The sequence below is a fragment of the Salvelinus fontinalis genome, chromosome 2, assembly GCF_029448725.1.
Source record: "Salvelinus fontinalis isolate EN_2023a chromosome 2, ASM2944872v1, whole genome shotgun sequence".
Taxonomy (NCBI): Eukaryota; Metazoa; Chordata; class Actinopteri; order Salmoniformes; family Salmonidae; genus Salvelinus; species Salvelinus fontinalis.
Window position 1 is genome coordinate 83220790 of NC_074666.1, and position 26261 is coordinate 83247050.

General features: G+C 44.8%; 2 protein-coding genes and 1 non-coding gene across 7 annotated transcripts in view; 1 reads left to right on the forward strand and 2 right to left on the reverse strand.

Moving 5' to 3' along the window:
• The first annotated feature begins 4422 nt into the window (after positions 1–4422).
• On the forward strand, positions 4423–4494 carry trnac-gca (transfer RNA cysteine (anticodon GCA)). The gene has a single exon. It is a non-coding gene; the product is annotated as a tRNA-Cys (tRNA).
• A 936-nt stretch (positions 4495–5430) lies between these two features.
• Positions 5431–10808, reverse strand: LOC129829187 (ADP-ribosylation factor-like protein 5B). Of its 3 annotated transcripts, XM_055890798.1 has the most exons (6): positions 10368–10804; positions 9563–9623; positions 9307–9454; positions 8720–8803; positions 7258–7409; positions 5431–7116 (listed from the first exon to the last, which is right to left on the reverse strand). In XM_055890798.1, the coding sequence occupies exons 1-6, from the start codon at positions 10411–10413 to the stop codon at positions 7068–7070; spliced, it is 540 nt and encodes a 179-aa protein (XP_055746773.1). In that variant the 5' UTR covers positions 10414–10804; the 3' UTR covers positions 5431–7067. The 3 variants fall into 3 exon arrangements, with proteins under 3 accessions (XP_055746773.1, XP_055746780.1, XP_055746788.1); XM_055890805.1 differs by lacking the exon at positions 8720–8803 and having other exon boundaries at positions 10368–10806; XM_055890813.1 differs by lacking the exon at positions 5431–7116 and having other exon boundaries at positions 7316–7854; positions 10368–10808.
• A 2676-nt stretch (positions 10809–13484) lies between these two features.
• Positions 13485–26261, reverse strand: part of LOC129829201 (voltage-dependent L-type calcium channel subunit beta-1-like) — a 35121-nt gene continuing 22344 nt past the window's right edge. For 2 of the 3 annotated variants that reach the window (XM_055890828.1, XM_055890849.1), the window contains 8 exons: positions 24197–24357; positions 21252–21332; positions 21090–21148; positions 20834–20943; positions 18474–18625; positions 18233–18328; positions 17841–18026; positions 13485–15756 (listed from right to left, as the gene is read on the reverse strand). In XM_055890828.1, the coding sequence (XP_055746803.1) occupies positions 15193–15756; positions 17841–18026; positions 18233–18328; positions 18474–18625; positions 20834–20943; positions 21090–21148; positions 21252–21332; positions 24197–24357 (1409 nt within the window). In that variant the 3' untranslated portion in view covers positions 13485–15192. Of the gene's footprint in view, positions 15757–17840; positions 18027–18232; positions 18329–18473; positions 18626–20833; positions 20944–21089; positions 21149–21251; positions 21333–23579; positions 23609–24196; positions 24358–26261 lie in introns of all 3 variants that reach the window. The other variant, XM_055890839.1, reaches the window with a different exon arrangement.

A 26261-nucleotide genomic window follows, 5' to 3' on the forward strand; every position in this document is an offset into this window, starting at 1 on the left:
AAAAGTATTTGGAGCTCATAGTATCAGCTGGTAGAACATATTACCTGATCATAACTGTTACAGTAAAATGGTTAGGTTTATTACTGTCAGACATTGTTGCCGTCATACTATTAGGTCTATATTTATTGTACATGCTATAACCCATGGGATTATCTTTCACTTAGGAGAAACTAGCTGTTAAAATGGTACCCATTCCTTCAAATCCCTTGTTGGGGAAGTGTAGCAGACATGCCCGATGGAAGGTCATTCATTGTATTGCAGGCCTATTGTATTCCTGAAGTCAGAGTCGCTCTCTAGTCATTTACACGTTTCTATCACCACCAGATTTACTTTTGAAATGCGGAGGAATGCAATCTCCGTGTTGTGATGCAAATAAACCTCAATGTCATTTCAAGTGGCTGGGATGTAATAACAGGCCTTTTCGCACGCTTTTTGGTTTTCGTGGTCACGGTTTTAACAACATTCTGCACCCTTAATTGTCTCATTATCAATTCCTGCCATAGGCGGAAATCCCAGGGGGGACGGGGGGGACACGACCCCCCATCTTGGGAAAAATATGATTTGTCCCCCCAATATATCACTGTAAACATAACTATGTAATTTCAATAATATTAATAATACGCAATGAAAGCACTTGTGCTGATTATAGACACTTAATAGCGCATTTAAATTTCAAAAGATTGCGACCCCCCCCGCCCTTTGCCTCACAATGGTTTGATCCACTGCCAGTTCTTTAGCTGGCAAGGTAATAGAGGGTTCGTATCTACTGTCCGAAAGGGACATGTACGTAACTGACGTGAGGTTAATCCAGTCAATCCATAGCACGTCCATAGCAATGTTATTTATTTATTTTTATGTTGGCAGGGTTCACACACTAGTTGAATTTGCAGAGCTAGCGCGCAAACTAAAGCAAACATTAACTATCAAGCTAGCTAGTACCTATTCCATTTATGTGGCGTCGTCAAAGATGGAATCTTTGCTATCGTCAGTTTATTCCAAGATCAGCATGCAGCTGTAGTGCTTCGACGTCCCTGTGATACACCAAAACGCATAGTAAGAACTCTAGTATCCTAATATCTCAAAGACTAGTTGATAAAATGTTCATAAGAAAGAAGTGAAATGCTAATGGTAATGTTTCACAATGATGTCATTAGGCAGAGCAGGCAACAGATGGCACACAGACAGCAGAGCTGGGGACAGATATGCAGGGACAGACTGGCAGAGACAGGGAGTCTCAGGTAAGTTTGTTGAGTCTTTGTTTGGCAACATTATGAAAGGTTCTCAATTTTTTTGACTTGTAAAATAGGGACATAATTGGAAAATGTAATGGATACCCCCACTCTCAACTTAAACTGGTGACTAAACTAAGATTTGTTTACGGCAATGGTATTGCTGTTGTGATTAATTGTGTAGTTTTGGGTACCGGTAGTTAGGAGTACGGCAAACACCTTATTTATTTTCTAGGAGACAGGCTGAGTCAGTTAGGGGGGTGAAAGGGAAAGAGCCAGGAAGAGAGACTTCAGAGGACAGTGTCACAGCCACGGCAGGACCAAGTGTCACCCTTGTTGCCAGCAGCACCAGTATAGGGGACAGTGGCACAGCATTGTCCAGTTACCACAGTGATGGCACAAAACCATATCAGCCACACCCACAATTTATAGAACCGCAAACTCTTGCCAACAGAGTGTTGACGTTTCAAGAGAGATGGTTTCGCGATTTCCCCTGGCTACATTATAATCCATCAATAAAAGGAGTGTTGTGTTTTCACTGTAGCCAAGGGTTTTCAAGCCAGCCATCTTTTGGCCAAAGAGCTGATGCTGCCTTCATTAGTGCAGGATTTAGGAACTGGAGAAAAGGCATTGAAAAATTCACAGCACATCAAAATTGCCAAACCCACCGCCACTTTGTAATTGTAACAGCACACCAGCTAAATCCAATCAGTGTCCAGTTATGTCCAGCGCGTGGGTTAAACAGCTGGATGACGCAAGGCATTGCTTGATGAAAATTGTTAGTTCGGTGCGGCATGTAGTAAGACAGGGACAAGCCTTTAGAGGCCACACGGATGACAGTGGGAATTTATACCAGATTTTGAAACTTAGGGCAGAAGAGGATGATCCCATTTTACTGAAGTGGTTAACAGAGCGTACCACAATGTACACAGGCCTCAAAGCACAGAATGAAATTCTGAACATCATGGCCAATAGTCATTCGAGGCATTGCAGCTGAGATTAGGTCTCTTCCGATTGTACAATTTTCATTAATTGTTGATGGTACTCAAGATGTCTCTGGTGCTGAACAGGAGAATGTCTGTCTGCGTTATGTTGACCATGACCATGTCCCTCACAAGGAGTTTATTGGGCTGTACAGGGTGTCGGAGACAACAGGCGAGGGCATTGCGAAAGTGCCAACGGATGTGTTGTTGAGGAAACCCGCAAACATATGCTCGGTTCTTTTGTTCAGTAGTGTGTATAGCAGTGGTTCTCAACCTTTTTGGGGTACTGGAACCCCTGCATATTTTGAGGCAAGGCAGGCAAGGTTTTGAGCAGTCCTCAGGGACCTCCACCCCCTCTATATTATATGTAAACTTACTGGAAACCTTGTGGTACTGACTACATTCATTACACTTTTTTATTTCACGGACCCCTTGCAATTAGTCCATGGACCCCTGTTTGAGAACCCCTGGTGTAATTGATATTTGTTCTTTTGTTTAGTAGTTTTCAGGACACTTACAAATGATTTATTTCATGTTATTTTATTTAAAATGGCCTACTTTGTGCGACATACTTGTCCATAGCTGCTGTTTGAAGAGTTGAGACACTGGCTGAGTTGAGACACTGGCTGAGTTGAGACACTGGCTGAGTTGAGACACTGGCTGAGTTGAGACACTGGCTGAGTTGAGACACTGGCTGAGTTGAGACACTGGCTGAGTTGAGACACTGGCTGAGTTGAGACACTGGCTGAGTTGAGACACTGGCTGAGTTGAGACACTGGCTGAGTTGAGACACTGGCTGAGTTGAGACACTGGCTGAGTTGAGACACTGGCTGAGTTGAGACACTGGCTGAGTTGAGACACTGGCTGAGTTGAGACACTGGCTGAGTTGAGACACTGGCTGAGTTGAGACACTGGCTGAGTTGAGACACTGGCTGAGTTGAGACACTGGCTGAGTTGAGACACTGGCTGAGTTGAGACACTGGCTGAGTTGAGACACTGGCTGAGTTGAGACACTGGCTGAGTTGAGACACTGGCTGAGTTGAGACACTGAAGTATATTTTGTTTGATTTATTTGGGTTTTTCATTGAAGTAGTTATTTTGCTTTTAGAACTACTTATTTTAAGCTTTTTGTTCTTGCAAAGATATTGTAGACTCAGGCCAGGTGGACATATTTAATGACTATATAAATGTATCAGAAAAAGTCCAATTAAAAGGTCAATTCAATACGGAGACCAACTTTGTGATGGTTCTCAATGGAGATTCTTTTAGATGTGATCACACCATGTTCATTGTATTTATGAAAACTACACCCATACAGTGTACAGTACCATTGTCACCTACTGACCTTTCTTGATATTGCTGGTTGTAAGTACGAATACCTGCATACATACTGGACTGGTAAGGAGCACTGCTATAACTATTATAATAGTAGAATTATAATGATTTAAACATTTGAACAAGTTGGGAAAACCCTTCAGTTAACTACTGTACCTATCAATTATCCAGTTGTAGGAATTATGGTTCCTCAATATACATTTAACAACGTATGCTATGTGTTACAGCACTACTTTTGGTGTCCCCCTCAGGAATTGCTCTTGAGAAAATTTAATGTAATTGTCCCCTCCAAGGTTGATCTCAGATTTTCGCCCCTGATTCCTGCCCTATACACACCATAAAACTTAAACTGGTCGACATGTGTGATGTGAGTGGTTATTGTTGTTGTTGTTGTTTTATGGCAAATGCACGAATGAAATGCACGACAGAACTAGAGTTTTACTATCTGAGGTTTACTACTGTGACCAAACCGATCTTTTTATCTAATGTGTTTAGGGTGCATGCATGTTCATAAAAAAATAAATATATATCATTGGGCATGCATGGGAGCCGACTGATGTTGTTACTAACAAAAAAATACAAAGAAACACTAACATTCATTTCTCCCTTGATAGCATATATAAAATACCGTGTACTGTACAGTACTGAAAGCACCCAAGAGACACATGTATTTGTCTCCTCCTAGTGGAGGAAACGATGCAAAATGTGCGCTCCCCTAACAGACGAACACGCCTTGAAAAACGTCGATAACCCGTGAAATACATTTTTTAAACAGAAAATAAAAACTGTACCGCATAAAATAATGTTTTTCTAATATATGAACAGAATTGACATCCTTAGGATAATTAGCTTTTATTTTGCTGCTGAGGTACAGTGGGGGTATAGCTCAGTGGTAGAGCATTTGACTGCAGATCAAGAGGTCTCCGGTTCAAATCCGGATGTCCCCTATTTTGAACCCGCTAATGCGCGAGCTGTGGAGGGGCTGGTGTTATCTAGACTAGTAAATAAAGTGTAGTGTAGCTGTTAAAAACCGTTCGGAATATAAACCTTGGATTACTGATTGACTGACAACCGTGGTATATCAGACCGTATACCACAGTCATGAGAAAACATTTATTTTTACTGCTCTGATTACGTTGGTAACCAGTTAATATTCGTAATAAGGCACCTCGGGGGTTTGTGGTACATGGCCAATATACCACGGCTAAAAGGGCTGTGTCCTGACACTCCGCGTTGCGTAAGAACAGCCCTTAGCCGTGGTATATTGGCCAGCCAATCGGCATTCAGGGCTCGAACCACCCAGTTTACAGCCCATATACAACTGGTATGACAAAACATTTATTTTTACAGCTACAATTACGTTAGTAACCCGTTTACAATAGCAATAAGGCACCTCGGCAACCCCACCAAATGCACATAGAAATGTGAGTTATATTCAAATCTGGTCCCAATTCCGAAATCACTTTAGCCTTAAACAAGCAAGCGGTTTCTCTCTATTAACATCTAATCATCTCTTCACAGTGTCACAGATTGACACGACATTCCAGTTCTGGCATCAGAACGGTCTGGTGTTTTTTTGTGACCTATTTGTTGATAACACATTCGTCTCATTCTATACTCTGAGGGTTGACCATAATATTCCCAATATCCACTTTTTTAGATACCGGCCCGGCAAACTCGCAGTTTTGCTAAAACACATTTCCTTTCATTTCCACTCGAGCCTACTAAGTGTACAGTCGAGAAGTGTTTAGATCTTTACCCGTATCTGAAGGGCACAATCTCCAGATTATACGACATAATACAGAACATTAATCTGCCTTCCTTGGCAAATACAAAATCTGCATGGGAGCAAGACATTGGTACAAAAATACAAACACAACATGTAAAGTGTTGGTCCCAGTTTTTTCATGAGCTGAAATAAAAGATCACAGGAATGTTCCATATGCACAAAAAGCTTATTTCTCTCAAATGTAGTTCACAAATTTGTTTACATCCCTGTTAGTGAGCATTTCTCATTTTCCAAGATAATCCATCCACTTGACAGGTGTGGCATGTCAAGAAGCTGATTAAACAGATCAATCAGTACACAGGTGCACCTTGTGCTAAAAGGCCACTCTAAAATGTGCAGTTTTGCTACATAACACAATGCCACAAACGTCTCAAGTTGAGGGAGTGTGCAATTGACATGCTGACTGCAGGAATTTCCAACAGACCTGTTGCCAGATAATTGAATGTTCATTTCTCTACCATTAGCCGCCTTCAACGTCATTTTAGAGAATATGGCAGTACATCCAACCGGCCTAACAACTGCAGACCACGTGTAACCACGCCAGTCCAGGACCTCTACAACCGGCTTCTTCACCTGTGGGATCGTCCAAGAAGGGAGGGGTACTGAGGAATATTTCTTACTGTAAAAAAAAACTAATTCTGATTGACTGGGCCTGGCTCCCAAGTGGGTGGGCCTATGCCCTCCCATCCCTGCACCCCTGCCCAGTCATGCAAAATCCTAATACATTTATTTCAATTGACTGATTTCCTTCTATGAAGTGTAACTCAGTAAAACCTTTGAAATTGTTGCATGTGGCGCTTAGATTTTTGTTCAGTATATAAATCATTGGTTCAGGCGTTCCCAAATTGTTCCATGTGTAATTCCCCTACTACAGAGAAGGCAGCCCAGTCACCAGTTTAACAACAATAACATTTATTTGTACAAAAAATATTTTGTACCGTAAAATACATAGCCACTGTATATGTATAAAAATACATGATTAACCTGTTTTAAAATCAGACAATACTTGTTTGTCATCTTGCTTTTTACAGAAAGCATGCTACCGTTTTTCACTGTCAAGCAACCCCCTTCTTTCTTTGATATAAATACTTCAAGTAATTTGTGCATTGATAGCTCAGAAGGCTGAGCACCAGCTTGATCCCCATTAGGTCTGGCCTCTTAACCTGTTGTACTGTGGTTTTCCTCAAGTCAGAGGTACAAATCTGTATGTTAAAGAAATCCAATGCAACCTCCCATTCTACCTCTGTGGAGTTCATGAGGACAGGAGGCTTAAATACTGTGATAGGTACCTTTTCAGCTTATGTGGGGCATACTGTGCCATCCTTATGGAGTCAGGTCTGACAGGTAACGATTCTTATGTAAACATGGTGGACCTCTAGAACGGAGTCTCACACACACCACAGATAGATGCTTACGCATATGCACACCCTGGCATATCTAGTTGAGGTTCTGCCAGGTTCCTCCAGGCCTCCTCTATCCCGAGGCAGACCTGGACTCTGATCAGCCCTGACATACACACTAAGGGCTGGGTAAGGCATGAGGGTGACAGGGCAAGACTGGGGCCACCCCTGGGGCTCAGAGGGGCAGTGTCACTACAGATAGTGGAGATCCTGATCTGGGCACTGTGGCTTTGGCTGTGACGTCAGAGGTTGTGTTTGTTGGGTCAAAGGATAGCTGTCCTGGTTCCAATTGGATGAGCCCACGGAAGGAGATGAACCCACGGAAGGAGTTCTAACTGGCCAGGACACGAGACCTCATCCAGTCCAGACTGGCAGGTAGTCTGGAGGTTAGGAGAAAGAGATGGAAATGGTTTTGAAAATTAAACTGTGTTTGAGTGACTTTAGGTTATTTATGGGAATGTTATAACACACACACACACGGAGGAGGCCCAGGCGTGTCTGTAGTTATGCAGTGTACTCACCCCTCCCCTGTGAGGGCACAGCAGGCCTGTACATGCCAGGAGTGGGCTGTGATAGAGCTTAGGGTGAGGCACTGGGAGATCTCTGCCACTGTCATAGAGTCCTTCATGTCCTGCTTGTTGGCCAGAACTAGAATCGCAGCATTCTGTAGGTCCTACACACCAGTCAGACAGGACAGGAGAGAAAGGCAGGGTTACATTCTGTAGGTCCTACACACCAGTCAGACAGGACAGGACAGGCGAGAAAGGCAGGGTTACATTCTGTAGGTCCTACACACCAGTCAGACAGGACAGGAGAGATAGGGAGGGTTACATTCTGTAGGTCCTACACACCAGTCAGACAGGACAGGAGAGAAAGGCAGGGTTACGTTCTGTAGGTCCTACACACCAGTCAGACAGGACAGGAGAGATAGGCAGGGTTACATTCTGTAGGTCCTACACACCAGTCAGACAGGACAGGAGAGAAAGGCAGGGTTACGTTCTGTAGGTCCTACACACCAGTCAGACAGGACAGGAGAGATAGGCAGGGTTACATTCTGTAGGTCCTACACACCAGTCAGACCGGACAGGAGAGAAAGGCAGGGTTACATTCTGTAGGTCCTACACACCAGTCAGACAGGAGAGGCACAATTCTCGTTTTTATATTCAACATATTTACACGTCTGAGCGTTTCCTGTGGAAATCTACAGAATCTCTCCGCTGCGACATCTCAGATAATAGAAAATAGCAGCGTCAGCAGAACAGAAACTGAACAGCTCAGCTGTCAATGCACTGATTCACACAGGGGAAATGTTGAAACAACCCATCATGGTTTTGCAATCAGTTTGTTTGCTCTGTAATGGTGATATGAGTCATATTGAGAGCATAAACACAGCTCACAAGTCAACATGTTAAAGCTGCAATATGTCACTATTTGGGCCACCTGATCAAATTCACATAGAAATGTGAGTTATAGATCTGTCATTCTCATTGAAAGCAAGTCTAAGAAGAAATTCTTTACACCAGCTTCAAATATAATATTTTTGGTTATCAAAAAGATATTTCACAGCAGTTTGGATGGTATAACAATTTTCTACACTATCGATTGCTTGTTTGTCACAAACTGAAATAAGGTGAACTATTAGAATTTTAGCAACCAGGAAATGGCGGAACGATTTCTGTATATTGCACCTTTAAAAAGACACATAAGGTGAGTGACAATGGAACGTGAACCACCTAGTAAACAAAGTGCCCTTATTCTTTAAAGTAATCCTCACTCATCCACCTGTTGATAAAATAAGGAAATTCCAATCGGCTAATATTTCTGGTGTGTCATATACAGGAAAAGGGAAGTTAAGAATGAATAGTGTGCTTTCCTGCATTTGAAACTGGTCTTCAGAAAAAAAATATCTTAAAACAGTGAGGTTGAGCTAACCCTCCTTCCCCCCTTCCCATGATCCCTCCAAAAAGCCCAGGTGGTTGTTACCTCATGTGCAAGCATGCGGTGAAGTTCATCTTTGTTCAGATTTAGGCGCTCGCGGTCTGTGCTGTCCACAACTAGAATCACAATCTGAAGAGAGACAAAACAACTGAATACCCTGGTCAAAGAGGACCAACTCACTCACTTAACTGTACCCCTGGCTCGGAGTGCTCTCATCTCATCAACGTTTAGTATGACTTCAGTAACAGTCTAGTGTTAGAGGAATACTCAGGACAGCAGGCTGATATGGTTAGTTCTGTAACAGATGATGTAATAGTGTTCCCATGCCTTATCAATGATAACAACAATCAGCTGCTGGTTAAAGTGTAATAACTCAGTGTTGGCCTAATCGTTGGCGCTGAAAAACATATTGTCTCCAGCTGTAGCTATTCAGACAGTCTCGGAGGGAAAGGGAAGTTAAAGCAAAAAAGTGTTTAGGCATTAGCACCTTCACCAGGGTTCTATTTCTACTCCAGCTGTAACTGGCCAGAAACCAAAACACACACCTGTACACACTTTGTCACATAAAAAAATACACATGCTGCTCCTCGACAAAGACATTCTGCGGCACACACACACCAACAGATCCGTACCTCTGTGTTGCAGTAGTAGGAGTTCCAGCTGGCTCTCAGGCTTTCCTGGCCTCCGATGTCCCACACCAGGAAGCGGGTCTTGCGTACAGAGATCTCCTCGACGTTACTGCCAATGGTGGGGGAGGTGTGAACCGCCTCTTTGGTAAGGCTGAGAGGACAGAGCGATTGTTATGACTAAGTGATTATAAATACCATTTGCATACATCTGAGACTTATGTGATCATGAATTATACAAATCTATTTTGATATCACTCACAATTGGTAGAGGATAGTAGTCTTCCCAGCATTGTCCAGGCCCACTATGATCACTTTGTGTTCTATGAGAGAAGGAAAAGGGAAAGTGATTTACACACCTCTACATAACAGACACACGGATTGCCATTCACAGACCTGTGACCCCCAAAGCTAATCAATCATCACCACGATAACACATCTGACTGATGGACTCTCTTTGAAGGGTCTAGCCATGGATTCAAATACCAGATATGAAAAACATGGGCAGACATCTTTATTATCCAAAGGGGTCAAAACATCTGTTTGTTTGCAGTGTTACTACTAGGTAAAACAAGGGCCATTTGACCCTGATAGTCAACCCCTCAACGACCTCTAACCTGCCATCATCTCATCAACGAGGTAAACAGTACTGATTGACAAAATGTTTTCGGTTGCATAATACTAATGCAATTCACTATCACTACCGCTACATAGAAAACAGATAATTACACGGGACACGTGTGCAGAACGTTGACACAGTGAACAGAACATCCAGTACGGACTAGCTCGTGTCCGATATAAATTAACCAGTTATTGGAAGGTGCCCAGTGTAGTTAGAAATTTAGCTACGATTTTGGCTAAACCGAAATTAACAATTTTTTTGAAATGTCACTAACTTTATTGAAAACGTTCTCATAATTTGAATCGAGTCCATAACAACACTCTGCTACAAAGCAGCTAACGTTATCAAACCAAACAAGCAGAAATTATCAGGCACGGAGTGGAGATTACTTAGGAGCAACAATAATAGCAGTAAATTAGATGTATCCAGGCACACAACTGATTACCTCTGTCTCCGAAGACAGTCATCAGCTTGGTAAAGAGTAGTCCCATATCCACCGGCGATGAGAATGAAGACAACTCAAAGAAATATGAAAATATTTCAAACACAGCAAATCAGATAGCTGTTAACGGTAGCTGGCTAGCTAACACAATAGGCAGTCCACACTTCAAGCAAAGATAGCTAACGTTAGCTAGCTAAATAACTGTATTGATAACTAACCCTGTGCTGTGCATCGAGGCTATTAAGCCAACTACCTGGAAAACATTAGGTAGCACAGCCTAGAAAGGTATTTTTCTGACGTTTATCGACACAAACAAAACGAGATATGTGCCCTTGGGTTGTCTATCGATACCAAATTGATTCTGCGATCAAAATAGGCAATGCATTCTTTTACTTAGCTAGCTAGATTTTGGGGTATGATTGGAGCGAGTCACCGAAAAAGGCGGGGCAAAGGAATTCCTCAGCAGCTAAAAGCAGGCGTGGCCACGCTTCTGTAGCAAAACATGACGCAAATGTGACGAATGAAATGAGAGCTCTGATCAATGGGAGGACAACGCCGTCACCCACATATGGCCGCGGAACTACTTCATAGTTCCTCAAGCATAATTTCAAGCAGGGGAATTCTACATGTTTAGTAACCAAAAGTGAAACAATGACTGTGACATTCACCTAGAATGTCCTTTCTATTCCTGTGATTGAGATTGTGTTTATCATAAACTTCAGGGCATGACTTTCCCAATTTGAAATATTGTCTACAATGATGGCAGAAGTGGGATAGTGTCACAACCTTAGGCGCTAAGAAATCTGAATCTTTATTTCACCACAGTGCAGTGTGTAATGTTTGTGCATGTAAACCTCACCCATGGGCACACACTGGTTGAATCAACGTTGTTTCCACGTCATTTCAATGAAATTACATTAAACCAATTTCGAAGAGACGTTGAATTGACGTCTGTGCCCAGTGGACAGGGTCACTAGCTGATCCCCTTCAAACACATGAATATCCATCAATTGTTTTAAAAACGGCACTCTGCACTAATATCTTAGTTGCCCCGTAAAGTACCGTGTACTTTGACCATTTCAGGGGAATTCTACAGGTGATATTTATTGATGGTATCAAAAAGTAAAACAATGACTGTGACATTTCCCTGGAATTCCCTTTCTATTCCTGTGAATGAGAATGTGTTTGAATTAACTTCAGGGCTTGACTTTCCCAAGTTAAAATGTCCTGGTGGTAGAAGTGATAGTCCCACAACATGAGGCTTCTGCTTAGAAGTCTGGATCTTTACGGCAGTGCAGGGGGTTTTCCGTGTAACTTCAGGATCACTAGCTGTTCCATTTTTCCATTTCAATCACATTAAAATATTTTAAAAACGGTATTACCACACTCATATCTTAGTTACTCTGTGAAGTGTATGCCCCAGTGCTCCTACTGAATATCATAGCCGGATCCTTACTGAATATCGCCAACACTGACATCCACCCTAATCCGAACACTGATCAGGCCTCTATTTATATACATGGGATTCACTCAAGAATCCTGTAATGGTAGGACTCAGTCAGGGGTCACTCTGGGTCATGGTGTGGACATTAGGGAAAGCCTGAAAAACGAGCCAACATCTGATCGCAGATTCAGGAAGAGGGACCACCACACCCAAACGTCTAGATATTTACTTAACTACTTCCTCCCATAGAACATTATATGGTTCTTACTTCTTTTTAAAATGTCTGGAATTAAAAGTTTCCTCCACAGTGTAGGCATGACAATCCAGGGCACGTCACGCGCTGAGCTGAGCCCTGCGGCTGTTGTGTTTTCAACCAGAGATGAGTCAAAAACCACAAGTTCTTAAGAGGCTTTCTTCTTTTTTTCCTTCGCAAGAAAAACAGAAACCAAATTTTAAGCCATAGTTTATGTAACAGAAGGTGAACTACAACAAGCTTCAGCTGTTATGCGTATTGTTACGTCATGCACCTGATGAGGTTTTCTGTTATTTGACAACGGCTTCAATCATCAATATACTTAAGTTACTTGCATTGCAAGAATTGAGGGATCATTTAAATTAAAGTATCGCTAATTTAAATGGCAAACTAATGTATTCAGTCATACAGCCCTCTAGGTGTGGAGGATGTGCAAGTGTGTGTCTCTGATAATCATCAGTGATTATCAGCTCCCTCTGCTGTTTCCTGAAGTCCATGAAACAGCAAACGGAGCACCCCCTATCCACATCGACGAGACAGTAGTGGAGAAGGTAAAAGTTTTAAGTTCCTCGGTGTACACATTACAGACACACTGAAATGGTCCACCCACACAGACAGTGTGTTGAAGAAAGCGCAACAGTGCCTCTTCCACCTCAGGAGGCTGAAGAAATTTGGTTTGTCACCTAAAACCTTCACAAACTTTTACAGATGCACAATTGAGAGCATCCGGTTGGCCTGTATCACCACCTGGTACAGCAACTGCACCGCCCTCAACCGCTCTCCAGAGGGTGGTGCGGTCTGCACAACGCATCACCGGGGGCAAACTACCTGCCCTCCAGGACAACTACAGCACCCGATGTCAGGAAGGCCAAAAAGATCATCAAGGACAACCACCCGAGCCACTGCCTGTTCACCCTGTTATCATCCAGAAGGCGAGGTCAGTACCTGCATCAAAGCTGGGAAAGAGAGACTTAAAAACCACTTATCTCAAGCCATCAGACTGTTAAACAGCCATCACTAACACAGATTGGCTGCTGCCTACATAGACTTAAATCATTGGCCACTTTAATAAATGGATCACTAGTCACTTTAAATAATGCCACTTTAATGTTTACATATCTTACAGTATATACATATGGGATGAGTAATGTATCTTATACCATCTATTGCATCTTGCCTATGCCGCTCGGTCATCACTCATCCATATATTTATATGTATATATTCTTATTCCATCCCTTTCGATTTGTGTGCATTAGGTAGTTGTTGTGGAATTGTTAGATTACTCGTTAGATATTACTGCACTGTCGGAACGAGAAGCACAAGCATTTCGCCACACTCGCATTAACATCTGCTAACCACGTGTATGTGACCAATAAAATTTGATTTGATCAAAGGAGTGACACAATGAAATTCCAAAACATATTTTTTTTCTGATTAAAATTTTAATTAAAATACGAATTTATCCACAGATTAAAAATGAAAGGCAGAAAGCAAAATGTAGCTACAATCAGGCACCAATGATACATGTTCTTTCATCTTTTTAACAATTGCGATAACGCAACAATAAACATTATTTACGAATTATTATTTAATATTTATTTGACTGAAGGGGTGGGCAGAAGGAGCCCACCAAAGACATTTGTGGATCCTCCATTTAGTTAACTGAGGTAAAGACCATGTTTTGTACCTATCCCCCACCCCCCTTTACACTCTTCTCACTAGCGCTAAAGAACTGAGGACCTTATAAAATGCAAATGTCCACAGGGGGAAAAAAACACCACTAAAGTCAGTCAGAAATCAAGAAGAGAAGTGCATGGCATCTGACATTCAGACAAGCTAGCTGTTTGGTTGAACGTTTGGGGTGATTTACCACGCAAAACAACTCTTACATAACTGTTAGTGTGCCCTGTAACACGTAGACAACACAAAGCTGGTGCAGAGAAAACAAGATGGTGGTGGACATCGTGCTGGAGGCTGGAGCGACAGGGTGGGCTACAGTGCAGGGTAGTAGCCAAGAAGACACATACAGTAAAGACACACATATGAAAACAGTGAGTGTGACAAGAGATAAGACATCCCACCATGACAATGGTGGACGTGGCTTGGCGAAACATTCCGGCACTTGTGATTGGAGTTCTTGAAGTCAAGTCTGAGGGTGTGAGAGACTATTAGGAAGGACATTTCATTCACGCGACTACTACTGTAGTGCTGCTTATGAACTGTACCACATTCGAAAAGACAATGTATACTACACGAGCAAAGCTATCACCCACAGACAGACAGTATCCCTAAAATAGCAGGAAACAGATGGGGACAACCAGACCAGACACATACAGTTCTATTTAAATGCTATGGCTGAAGCCGGTTAGGGAAGAAGAAGTAGTATCTTTGGGGTGTTCCCTTTTATTCTTAACATTAAGGTAAGCGTCAAACGAATAAAACAATTATCTCAATAAACTATTCTGAAGACATTTTGGCAACTTCTCCACCAGATAGCTTTTAAGGTCTGGGTGATGAGGAATCGGAGCAAAGGGACTCAAAAAGCTTAGGATCCATCCTGAAAGTGTCTGAATCCTGAAGCTGAGCCTGAAGCTGTGGGGATAGAGACCCTGATGCTCTGTACTGTACATGGGACATACAACCCTGTTTAAGACTGCAGAGGACGGACATGACAGACTACAGCTCTATCAGCCTTCACATTCTACACTACAGAGATTAAGCCATACAGATCACACAATGATGAATTCGTAATCATAATGATAACTGTCCTCGTGCTGTCAGTTCAGTAGGATTCCAATGGTATTCATGCAGTAGTACTAACAAAATAAACTAAAAAGAGACCAACCAAACTGCTTTTTTTCTCAAAAGATAAATAAATTGAATATAGCTCAAATATCTGGATGAGGTGGATGGCATCTGGCAGTTGTTTTTTTCCTTCCAGTGTACTCAACAATGAGAAAAGTACCTCTTTAATAGGGTTGTAAACAGATTCATTCATGAGCCTCTGATTGGCATGGCCCTCAAACCCACCCTCCTCTCCCCGCTAACCCCCTAGCCCTAACCGTGAACTTCCTCCCTCCCTCCCCCAGTCTGTCCGTCAGCCTCCTAGCCCATACGTTGTGATGTGTGTTCAGCGGATGTACACGTCCCTCCCCCAGTCCTCCTGATTCTTGTTGCGGCCCATGTTGGCGCCGGTGACCCCGGGTTCCTGGCAGTACCTCTCCCTTAGCTTGGCCCGACCATGTTGCCCAGGCTGGGTGTGGGAGGGCATGGGAGGGTGGTTGAGGTTCTCCTGGTCCGGCTCGGCCCCCTCGTCTTCCCAGGAGGCCTGCCGGCCGTGGTGCTGGGCCAGGTGGAGGCGGCTGCCCCCGCCCCCTACCCCGCGGTACATCTCAGACTCCTCGTAGGGGTCGGTCTCAATGTCCATGCAAGAGTCCCCTGCTTCAGTGTAGGCCGAGTCCCGACTGCCCTGAGTCTCAGAGTCGAAGGTGTCCTGCCGGGACAGGCCCCTCCCACTCCCTGCCCGTAGCTGGCCCCGTGAGGAGTGTAGGTAGGTCTGCTGCTTCTGCTGCTGGTGCTGCTGCGGTTGCTGCTTCCCTCCCTGGTCACTCTGGTAGTCATGGAGACTGCCGCTACCACCGCACTCCGACAGAGGCCCTTCCTGCTTCTGTTCTCCGTGCACCAGGTACGGCCCCTGCAGCGAGCCCCGCCCACACCACACGCCATGCAGAGACACAGTGAGACAGAACAAGGCCCAGGCAGTGGGTTAGTCAACAGGGCTAGGACAGGTTAGTGTGCAGTTAGATCAAACAGGATATCAGTAATGTCAGTCAGTCAGTTCACAATGCAACACAGAGGTTTACAGTATAACAATGAATATATTTATGCAGTACTTAAAACACACCGTGTAAATAATTACTTGGTCAAAGTGACATTTTTTGTTGTTGTATTTAATACATGCACGCAGACTCTTTTCCATAGACTACAGAAATGTGTTCATTCATCATCTGTAAGAGAAACAGCCATGCAGTCGTTAGGCAAGCAAAACACCACGTTCAGCTCCTGGCTGCAAAACCAACAGTGCCCTCTTCTGGCTGATTTTTCACAGCAGCTAAAATGATGTTTCAACTAATTGTGATATCTCTTCATTCACAAGCATGTTCCTCATCCTAAGTAGTAAGTCTTACGTTCTGTGTAACTCAGCACAATTAACAAGACACTTCAGAGTTGGGTCAAGCCAACATTCGGCTGATCCTTGCTAATGACTTTGAATAGGCCGAGCTTAAGTCACACCCATTGACAGTAAAATAGTAACGGAACAAAATCTCCTCCATCTGAACGAATTCTAATGAATCTATACAGCCGCCATTGTCTTTTGTCAGATTGTGTTACTCGTACGCGACGCTCGGCCCTCAACCGAGACAGATCAGTGCAGGCGGAATCGACTATCTGACGTAAGACAATGTACAGCCAGCCGTACCATATACAACAACTTTCACAAGGTCTTGGACTATGACAGTCATGAGTCATGCTGTATGTATTTGGCTGAAGCCAGTGGCTGATTGGAGATGAGACCCAGATTATCATTTTTCTGCTGGTTAGAGTTTCCTGTGTGAATTCATGAATTAGGACATTCCTATTAGTCACGGCCCACATCACTTTACACACGCGCGCGCACGCATATGCACGCTCTCTCACACACACACAGCCCATCCCTGCCACGCCACACACATCAGAAACCCAGAAATGATGCCACAACAACAAGGCACACATTGGCCTAGCGGCCGAGATGATTCGCTCCTTTTCAGGGACGGTGCCATGGCAACACGGAGAAGGGAAGTAAACTGGACACCGTTTCCCAGACGATAAAGGAGTGCTGAAGAAAGGAGGCCAGGCAGGGAGCCCCGAGGTTGGGTAAGGGGCACACAACTCCATTTTCTCAACCAATTACAGTGAACAGGGAATAGGCAGCAGACCAGAGACAGAGGTACTGTACCTCTCTGACTGATGGACGGATGATGGAGGGTTTTCATTTCATCCAATAACTGCCCCCGTCAATTCATTTCACAACTCCAATGTGATTGTGTGTGTGTGTTATTCTCACTGAAAACCCTTGCCAGTGCTGGTTTGGTCTGGATCCAATGTCCTGCCCATATAAACTCTCCTTGGCTAATTTTGCTGTGTGTTGCTCTAACATACTGTGTCATTTGCAGAGAGGTTTTCTCGAAGAGGATGAAGCTCTCCGTTTGTGTGTGGGTGTTTTCTAATGCAGAAGGCTTTCACAGTAATGTGTGGGGCCTATATTGTTCTGAGTACTCTGGTGTGTGTGTGTGTGTGTGTGTGTGTGTGTGTGTGTGTGTGTGTGTGTGTGTGTGTGTGTGTGTGTGTGTGTGTGTGTGTGTGTGTGCTATTGAGTTAGATCCAATGTGATGGACCCAGTATACTCTCTCCAGTTAACAGCCCCTTCCATCTCTCCATGTATGTAGTGTTTCTCTATACAGTATTATGAATGAGGATGTGGTTTAAACAATGTGATTAGGTTTCTTCTTTCAGGTCACGGGGGAGGGATGGAGAGAGGGAGGATGGGAGGAGATATATCTGGAGAGCAGGCAGCCGGGTTTGGGTTAGGAAGGGGGTGTCGTTCCCCCTGAGCCGTCCCCCGTCCCCCACAGCTGCCCTTTAGAGGGCGTGCTCGGCCACTTTCCCATGCTCGGCCCCGGGGCCATCCAGGCCGGGCCAGAACTCCAGGTTGCGGCGCAGGGAGGTGAGCACCTGTACCTGCAGGTTGGAGACGGGCTCTGGGGAGGCGGCCAGGGCGGCCGTGGCCATGGTGCGGTTGAGGAGGGGGTTGGGGGGGTTACTGCTGGGGGGGTGGGTGGCCTTCCAGTAGGCCTCCAGGTAGTCAGCCAGATGCTCACAGGCGTCCTCCAGCTGGTTCTCATCCAGGATGATGTCAAACAGCTCCTACATACAACACAGAGGGACATCATGTTAGTGTCTCACCTGTCAACGTCAGAGATTCAGCCAACTACCTAAAACGTCATTCATTTCAATGTTAAACCAATGCCATTGTTCAGACTGGTCATTGTGAATGAATTTGTTCAGGGCAAACAGCATGTAAGAACATGTGCCGTTCGGGCCACAGAATCCAGGGCCACAGAGACACTCACAGGGGGGCACTGGGCCAGCTTGTCTGCTGCCACCATCTGTACGTTCAGGTGTTTGGCCTGGGACTTCCCCCGGGATTTAATGAGCCTCTGGAGGACCTGAAGGGAAACAGGCAACAACATACCGCTGGTCACTGACAGAGATGTCACATCTACAGACATTTCAGTCACACATACATGCCATTTCAGTAGGACGTGATAGAGGAAGTCAATCGACCACAAAGTCATTCCTCTCAGAGGGTACCTTAGGCGAGGCTATTTTGATGTAGACGATGATAGGAGCCAGGGAGGTCTTAGCCAGCTGAGAGGGGTGGTTAATGGTGTCTGCGTCTAGCGCAACCAGCTGCAGGGTGCGGGCCAGCTCAAAGATACGCTCAATCTCACTCTGCACCTCCGCTATGTGGTAGAGAACAACATGGAAATGCAATAAGTAACAGGGTGTAGAAGGTGTCTGAACACACAGAGTTTACACATTGAATTGGTTGTCAAACCTCAATTCTGTCCACATTTAAATCCCTTCTGGAGTATACCGGGAGATCCGTGTGACTACTGCCACTTTGATAACTCATATTTCACACACACACAACATTTCAAAATAAACAGGATACATACACGCACATGCAAACGTGGCATGTTAACACTATCATGCATGTCAACATTTGAGCAAGAGGTTCGGTGCATGTGAAACAGAACCCATCGCATTAGATATTCCATTTACACACCGCTAAATGGAACATTGGGGGCATTCTCATTCGGTTGCCACATTCCAACGAGCACTGACGGATGTTTTGCACTGGTAAATATAGCCTCTAACACAACTTTTGATATCGACTCAAACTCGGGAAGGAAGGAGGCTTGTGAGAATGAGACGCATGTGGTGGCACCTGATATACCGTTCTGAACATGTCAAGGAATAAAGTCATCTGAAAGTGATGAAGTGTAATAGCATTCGCTGTTAGAGCTATCGGGCATTGCAAACGTATTAGTCGGTTTGGATGTTCTCGGCTTTGTACACTCTTATTCTCCTTCAGCAAAACCCTAGAATAGCCTGTATGGTTTTAACCGCTTGCCTGTCCCCATTTATCATATGCTCAGATGTGTGTACATTTTCTTTGGAGGGGGGGAGGGGGGGGGGGGGGGGGGGGGGGGGGGGGGAGGGGGGGGGAGTGTTCCAGCCACAATTACATTATCTCTCTGTGGAGCTTCTGGCAGCAACCCCAGCCACAATTACATAAACAGGGGACAGGTAATCTGCAGAGGGGCTGCGGGCTTCAGACGGTCTCCCTCCGAAGGGCTGAAGTAGAAAGGGAATTAAACCTGCAGGTGGAAGGCAGCGACGAGAAGCTCCGCAGAGAGATTAGAGAAATGAACTTTGCCTAAAATAATGAAAACCTAACAAACTGTCCTAGCTTTTATTAACCTCCAAATTTCCTCTATTTACACGTTACATGTTACTTTACAGTAGGGTCCCTGATTCTGGGTCACAGGGTGGGAGGCAATGGGGGATGGAGGGGGGAGTATCATCTTCCCCTGTACACTCCTCCCTGATCACAGTTGCCCCCCCCCCCCCCCCCAGGCCCACTATCACATTTCCCCTGAACCCCAGACAGACAGACAGCTGCTCAGCTGAGCAGCCTAGAGCCACCAGACCCACCGAGCACTCATTCTGCTGTGTAATTAGTCTACTCTTTCCCAGCCGTAGTTCAAATTGTTATTACTGCAAGCAACAGGCTTTCACAAACATGTGTGAGGAACAGACAGGCAGACAGATGCATGAGGTATGAGTGTATGAGGAGAGTAGTGAGACAGACAGGGGAGGAGAACAGAGAAAAAAGCTCTTGGTTGTTTTCCTCGTGGGGTTGAGAGCATACGTACCCAGCACGTCTGAGAGACGTAGAGCGAGTGGAGGGAAGGTGGAAGAGAGGGACAGGTGGGTGGAGGGTAGGAAAAGACAGGATGGAGAAAGAGAAGAGGCCAGATCAGAGAGGGACAGTGGACAGGTGGACAGGTTCCTGTGGACAGGCTACACTGCCCCTCACTGCTCAGCTAGCCTCTCCTCTAGAGGGACCTTGCTGTCCTGTGCTTAGCCCTACTCACTGATATTGAACACTATCTATGCCAAACGGAGTTGATTGATGACCTAAGTAAAAACATTTGTGTAATTTAATTCAATTGACTATGAGGCTCCCTACTGTATGTAATCAATAGATGCTAGCATCCAATATTCCCTGACCTTTCGCTGACCAGGTAGCTATCACCAACAGAAACAATACTTTTAAATATCCTTCTCCCAATACTCGGAGACAGGTAAACACCAGTCATTGTCCAAGTACAAACTGGTATTTCATTTAGAGTCAGGCAGGTCATCAGCCGGATCAAATACTTACACCAGCTAAGATTGATATATGACAACACTGATAGTGAAAGGTAACAACACAATAGCCCAACGGATGATAAGAAACATGAACTAACAAAGCTTTTTGAAATGTATCACGTGGGTGTGAAAGGCACAGAACAGAGCCAGTCCTGGAACTTATTGTGAACAATGGTTTTCTTGGTACAAAGAAGGTACAAAGATGTCTTGCCCTACTGGTCCTGTCTTACCCAGGCTGGAGCGGGTGCTGGAGCGCTCGATGATGGTGTGTTTACTGGGGTTGTTGAGGACCGAGCGCTTGGCAAGGGAGATGTCTGCGGTCACCCGGGTGATGGATATCCTGGAAGAAACACGGTCAACCAATCAGGGCTGAGAACTGGAAACGTCTAAAAGCAGGTTAACTAAATACTAAGTTGAAGACATATTCAACCTTTACTAAATATGGTAAGTATTTCAGTCGTGTTCTCTGGCTGGCCTGAAACTCACCTGCCCTCAAACTTGTGCTTGAGAAAGTCAAAGAGAGCCTTTTGCATCATGTCAGTCACCTGGTGGGAGACGAGGAGAAGAAGAACAACTGAGGCGTGGAATACGACCGATATCATAAACCGTGAAGAAAGTCGGGGAGATTGAGCTACACAGTAGCCTTACCTCGTAGCCCTTCAGTGACGGCCCCACTAGAATGATGGGTCTCATGGAGGGGACCACGTCGTAAGGGGGGACATGCTCCATCTGAGTCAGGCAGGAGAGCACCAAGAGCGGGGTGAGACACTATAAACTACTGTGTCGGAACAGACGCACACGCGAACGGAGCTCAGGCATACTCAGACGCACAATCTACAGCCACTTTGTACGCACGCGTACGGAGCTGCACAATCTACTGCCACAGAAACACACACATAAATCAACATTATATCAACACTCTCCCTCTCTCTGTACAGTCAGAATGGTACATAAAGCATTTCGGACAGAGCCCATTTATTATCTTGGAGAGGATAAAAGCACCAAGACCAAGGCACAAAATGTTCACAGAAAGCACTCATTTCCACGTCTCAGGTCTGCTCTCCCAGTCATAGCAAATGAAATAAACTATAATTCAACTGGATCAGAATGAGCTATGGGGAATGGTAAGAGCCATTATTGATATCTAAAAAGTCTCAGGAGCTTTTGTCCAGCCAAAGGCTTACGTGACTGTGGTTCCAGTCAAAGATAACTCTCTCTCTCCTACTCTCTCTTAGTATGTATCTGTGTGGTAGACCCCTCTTGCTGTATAGAAAGAAGCCAGATAGACACCAAACCAAAATGGGGTTTTAGGCCCAGAGAAAATGGACAACAAGCACACACTAAACCTACAGAAAGATACCTAATTTTGAACCAACATACAGAGAATACATTTCAGACACTTCAAACACTCAAATCACATTGAAGATGACATGCACTCTTACGAAAAACCCTCACACACAGTCAATCAATATTCTAACAAGTAAAACAAATGCATACATTAACATTCCATCAATATGAATCATGAGGAGCATGATTCACCTGCCCAACACCGCATCTATAAGCATCTGTTCTGTTATAGAATGCGTCCTGTTTTGGAATGACAGGTGAGAGGAGAACAGGTTCCATGGTCTATCCACTAACAGATAGGAAGGCATTAGGAGATTACAGATGTAGGATCTTCATTTGACCTATATTGTCATAGCAAAATAATCCTGCAGCAACAGGTCTTGAAGGTTTAGTCCATAACGTTGGTTGATCCATGGTTAGGCTATTAGCTGGCCAAAAGTAGTGTACATGAAAAGTGCAATACTGTTAATATAACGGTGTGTTAGTGTGGGTTTTCAGTAAATTTATGTATATCACGCTGCAGGAAATGCAAATGAGCTTCAAGATTCTCAGCAACAAAAAGGGATCAAATTAAGATCCTACACCTGTAGGGTGCTAGTGTGTATTCGGTGTCAGCTCTCTGTGTTCTCAGCACGCCTTCTCTTCTGTATTCCATGCAGCACTTTAGTGCACTGAGAGCAGTAGCATAGAGGCTTGAAGAGCTCTCCTCCACTAAGTTGCATTACGTTACATAAAGCCACACCTCCACAACCAGGCAGTGGACGCACTTCACCTCATTACGATTCACTACATCTAAAAAATACACTTAAGAACTTTTCCAAATGGTGCTCATCTCTAGAGGGGCAGTGCTGAGGGAAGTGTACTGTGTATCACCATTAATCTCTCTTTTTCTGAATAACATGAACTTTCACGTAATCTATAGAAAGTGTTTTTGCTATTGGAGGACAAAGCGTGCCTCTGTCTCCACAGTCTCCTGTGTCTATGGGATCGTCTCCTGTGTCTGTGGGATCAAAGCTGTGTTGACAGCTCTGAGATAGGGAGGGATAGCGAGGCGGGCTGATGATAGGCTACTGGCTGTCACTCAAAGCAGCCGTCCAGAATGGGAATGAAAACACATCAGGGAGCATTAACGTTCACCAGAACAGTGTGTGACAGGGGCCCGTGACACGCCTGCACACTGACAGCCCGTGTTTACCCAATCAGCTCTGACTCCATACTGACAGCCCGTGTTTACCCAATCAGCTCTGACTGCATACTGACAGCCCGTGTTTACCCAATCAGCTCTGACGACAGAGACAAATGGAAGCCCTGCTTGCATTTGGAGGGTGGAACTAACATTTCCCTTCCTACAGTTCCCTCCCTATAATTTCTAATTTTCCATCATTTCTTAATTGATCATTTGGGAACACAATATCCCTGGGGACAACTGCAACACGGAAATCTTCTTCTTGGGGAATAAGTGAAAAACGTGACAAAAATGAGGCAATGTTCAAATCCAGTCACCTCCCACTCTCTCTAGCATAAGCTGACATGAGAGCAGACTGAGGAACATGGAGTGACGACAGAGAGGAAGAGGAGGACGAGACAGAACAGAAGGTAAAGGTGAAGTAAAGTTCAGCACAGACTCACCGACTTCTGTTTCTGTTTAGCTGGACCACCTACAGTATCATTCCGTACACAACCGCCGCGAGAAGACAGCGCAAAAGGGACAAAAAAAAAAGAGACAAAAAGCACAAAAGACAGAGGACGTGTTGTTATTGACAGGTGACGATTAGCTGGGAATTGGGCGTGGAGCTGTTCAATAGTACAGCGGAGACCACACCCATTGTAGTCTGATCAATAATGACTTTTATTGTTTGGAGTTGCACCGTGGACGAATATTCATACATTGCTTTTGCGTCGGTGAATGTATGAACATGTTCCGGTTCGTCTTTGGCTCAACCCCTCCCCCAGTTGATCAGCGCAGAAACGCACAGGCAAACATAACTCCACGTTACCATGGGGACCAGAGACAGAGGAGCCAATCGGAATTAGGGAGTCAGACAGGCGCTAGCTAGCGGCGGGAACGGTGGGTCAGTTTAGGGCAGTAAGTCAGAGACGAGGGGTGTAGGAGGGGCTAGTGGGGACAGACAAAGGTTATTGTAGCCTAGGACTGGGCCATAGCTGCGTGCAGTGGGGGGGGTTTGGTTGAAGGGAGGTGGGGAGGGGAAGCAGCCGTCGTGCCTGGGGCCCCTGGAGGGCTTTACCTTCTTAAAGAAGGGCAGGCGGTTGATTTGGCCCTGGGGGGAGGTGACGCTGCCTGCGATGCCCTTGGGGGAGCGAGGGTCACCCTGGGGCTCAGGGGGCTCCTCGGCATCCAGGTCCAGGGGGTCAAGGTCAAAAGCCATCGTGGACATGTCCACATGAGCTGAGGGGTGGGGCGGGGTAGAGAGAGAGAGAGAGAGTACAGGGAATGACAGAAAGAGAGAGAGAGAGGACAGGGAATGACAGAAAGAGAGAGAGAGAGGACAGGGAATGACAGAAAGAGAGAGAGAGAGGACAGGGAATGACAGAAAGAGAGAGAGAGAGGACAGGGAATGACAGAAAGAGAGAGAGAGAGGACAGGGAATGACAGAAAGAGAGAGAGAGAGGACAGGGAATGACAGAAAGAGAGAGAGAGGACAGGGAATGACAGAAAGAGAGAGAGAGGACAGGGAATGACAGAAGGAGAGAGAGAGGACAGGGAATGACAGAAGGAGAGAGAGAGGACAGGGAATGACAGAAAGAGAGAGAGAGGACAGGGAATGACAGAAAGAGAGAGAGAGAGAGAGAGAGAGAGAGAGAGAGAGAGAGAGAGAGAGAGAGAGAGAGAGAGAGAGAGAGAACAGGGAATGACAGAAAGAGAGAGAGAGAGAGGACAGGGAATGACAGAAAGAGAGAGAGAATATCGAACAATAGTGAAAGAGGAAGAAAAAAATGGAGATGTACACAGAGAAACGAGGACAGAGGAAAAAAACGGGGGAAAGAGATAAAGGAGGACAAGAAAGGCATGATAAGAAAGGCAATCAATAAAAGACAAGGCAATCAAAAGCAGAGAGTAGGACAGACTCCGATCTGAGATCTAGAAATGGGAGAAATGACAGCGTTCTGAACCAGATATAACAGTGCTGAAATAAAAAGTCAATAGGTGACCACGAACTCAGTGTATGAGCAGGTCAGAAAGACAGCGATCGAAACAGAACAGTGAGTAAGAGAGAGATGTGGAGAGAAAGGAGGTGGAAGAGAGAGCTATTCACTGCTGAAGAAGAAGTGGCGGAGACCAGAGAAAGAGAGAGAAAGAGCAGAGAAGAGGTGCTAGGAGGTGGAGGCAGAAAAAGGTGTGTAGCTGCCTTGAGGAGGGTTTTCTGTGTGCTGCGACTGGTTACGGTGGTGAGGGCTCTGTGTTTCGGGTGTGGGTAGGGGTGTTTTAAGCCGGCACAGCCAGGCAGGAAGAGGGGTTTGCTGTGTGCTGCGACTGGTTACGGTGGTGAGAGCTCTGTGTTTCGGGTGTGGGTAGGGGTGTTTTAAGCCGGCACAGCCAGGCAGGAAGAGGGGTTTGGTATATCAGTTGAGGTGTAACAAATATGGTTGATACAGAGAACCATACTATAACTGTCATGTACTAATGCTCACACATCCATTATTATTAGGTAATCCATCAATGGAGAAACAATGGCAGTTACAGTCAATCTACGTGTCTGATCTAGTCCGTCTGTCTTCAATTCAATTATTCAATGAACTCACTCCCAGTCAGTTCTTATCTAATAAAAACATGTACACTACCATTCAAAAGTTTGGGGTCACTTAGAAATGTTCTTGTTTTTGAAAGAAAGCTCAAAGCTTTTATCCATTAAAATAACATCAGATTAACAATGTCTACACTGTATTTCTGATCAATGTTGTAAATGACTGTTGTAGCTGGAAACGGCTGATTTTTAATGGAATATCTACATAGGCGTACAGAGGCCCATTATCAGCAACCATCACTCCTGTGCTCCAATGGCACGTTGTGTTAGCTAATCCAAGTTTATCATTTTAAAAGGCTAATTGATCATTAGAAAACCCTTTTGCAATTATGTTAGCACAGCGGAAAACTGTTGTTCTGATTAAAGAAGCAGTAAAACTGACCTACGTTAGACTAGTTGAGTATCTGGAGCATCAGCATTTGTGGCTTCAGGTTCAAATTTTCCAGAAACAAAACTTTCTTCTGAAACTCGTCAGTCAATTCTTGTTCTGAGAAATAAAGGCTCTTCCATGCGAGAAATTGCCAAGAAACTGAAGCTCTCGTACAAC

Bases quoted from the DNA above. Each gene is read 5' to 3' on its own strand.
- LOC129829187 (XM_055890798.1), bottom strand. From the start codon at position 10,413: ATGGGACTACTCTTTACCAAGCTGATGACTGTCTTCGGAGACAGAG. The intron at 7,410-8,719 runs GTAACAACCACC...ACTGGTGTGTAG, and splicing joins ACCGCATGCTTGCACATGAG to GACCTACAGAATGCTGCGAT. The intron at 7,117-7,257 runs GTGAGTACACTG...CCTAACCTCCAG, and splicing joins TGTGCCCTCACAGGGGAGGG to ACTACCTGCCAGTCTGGACT.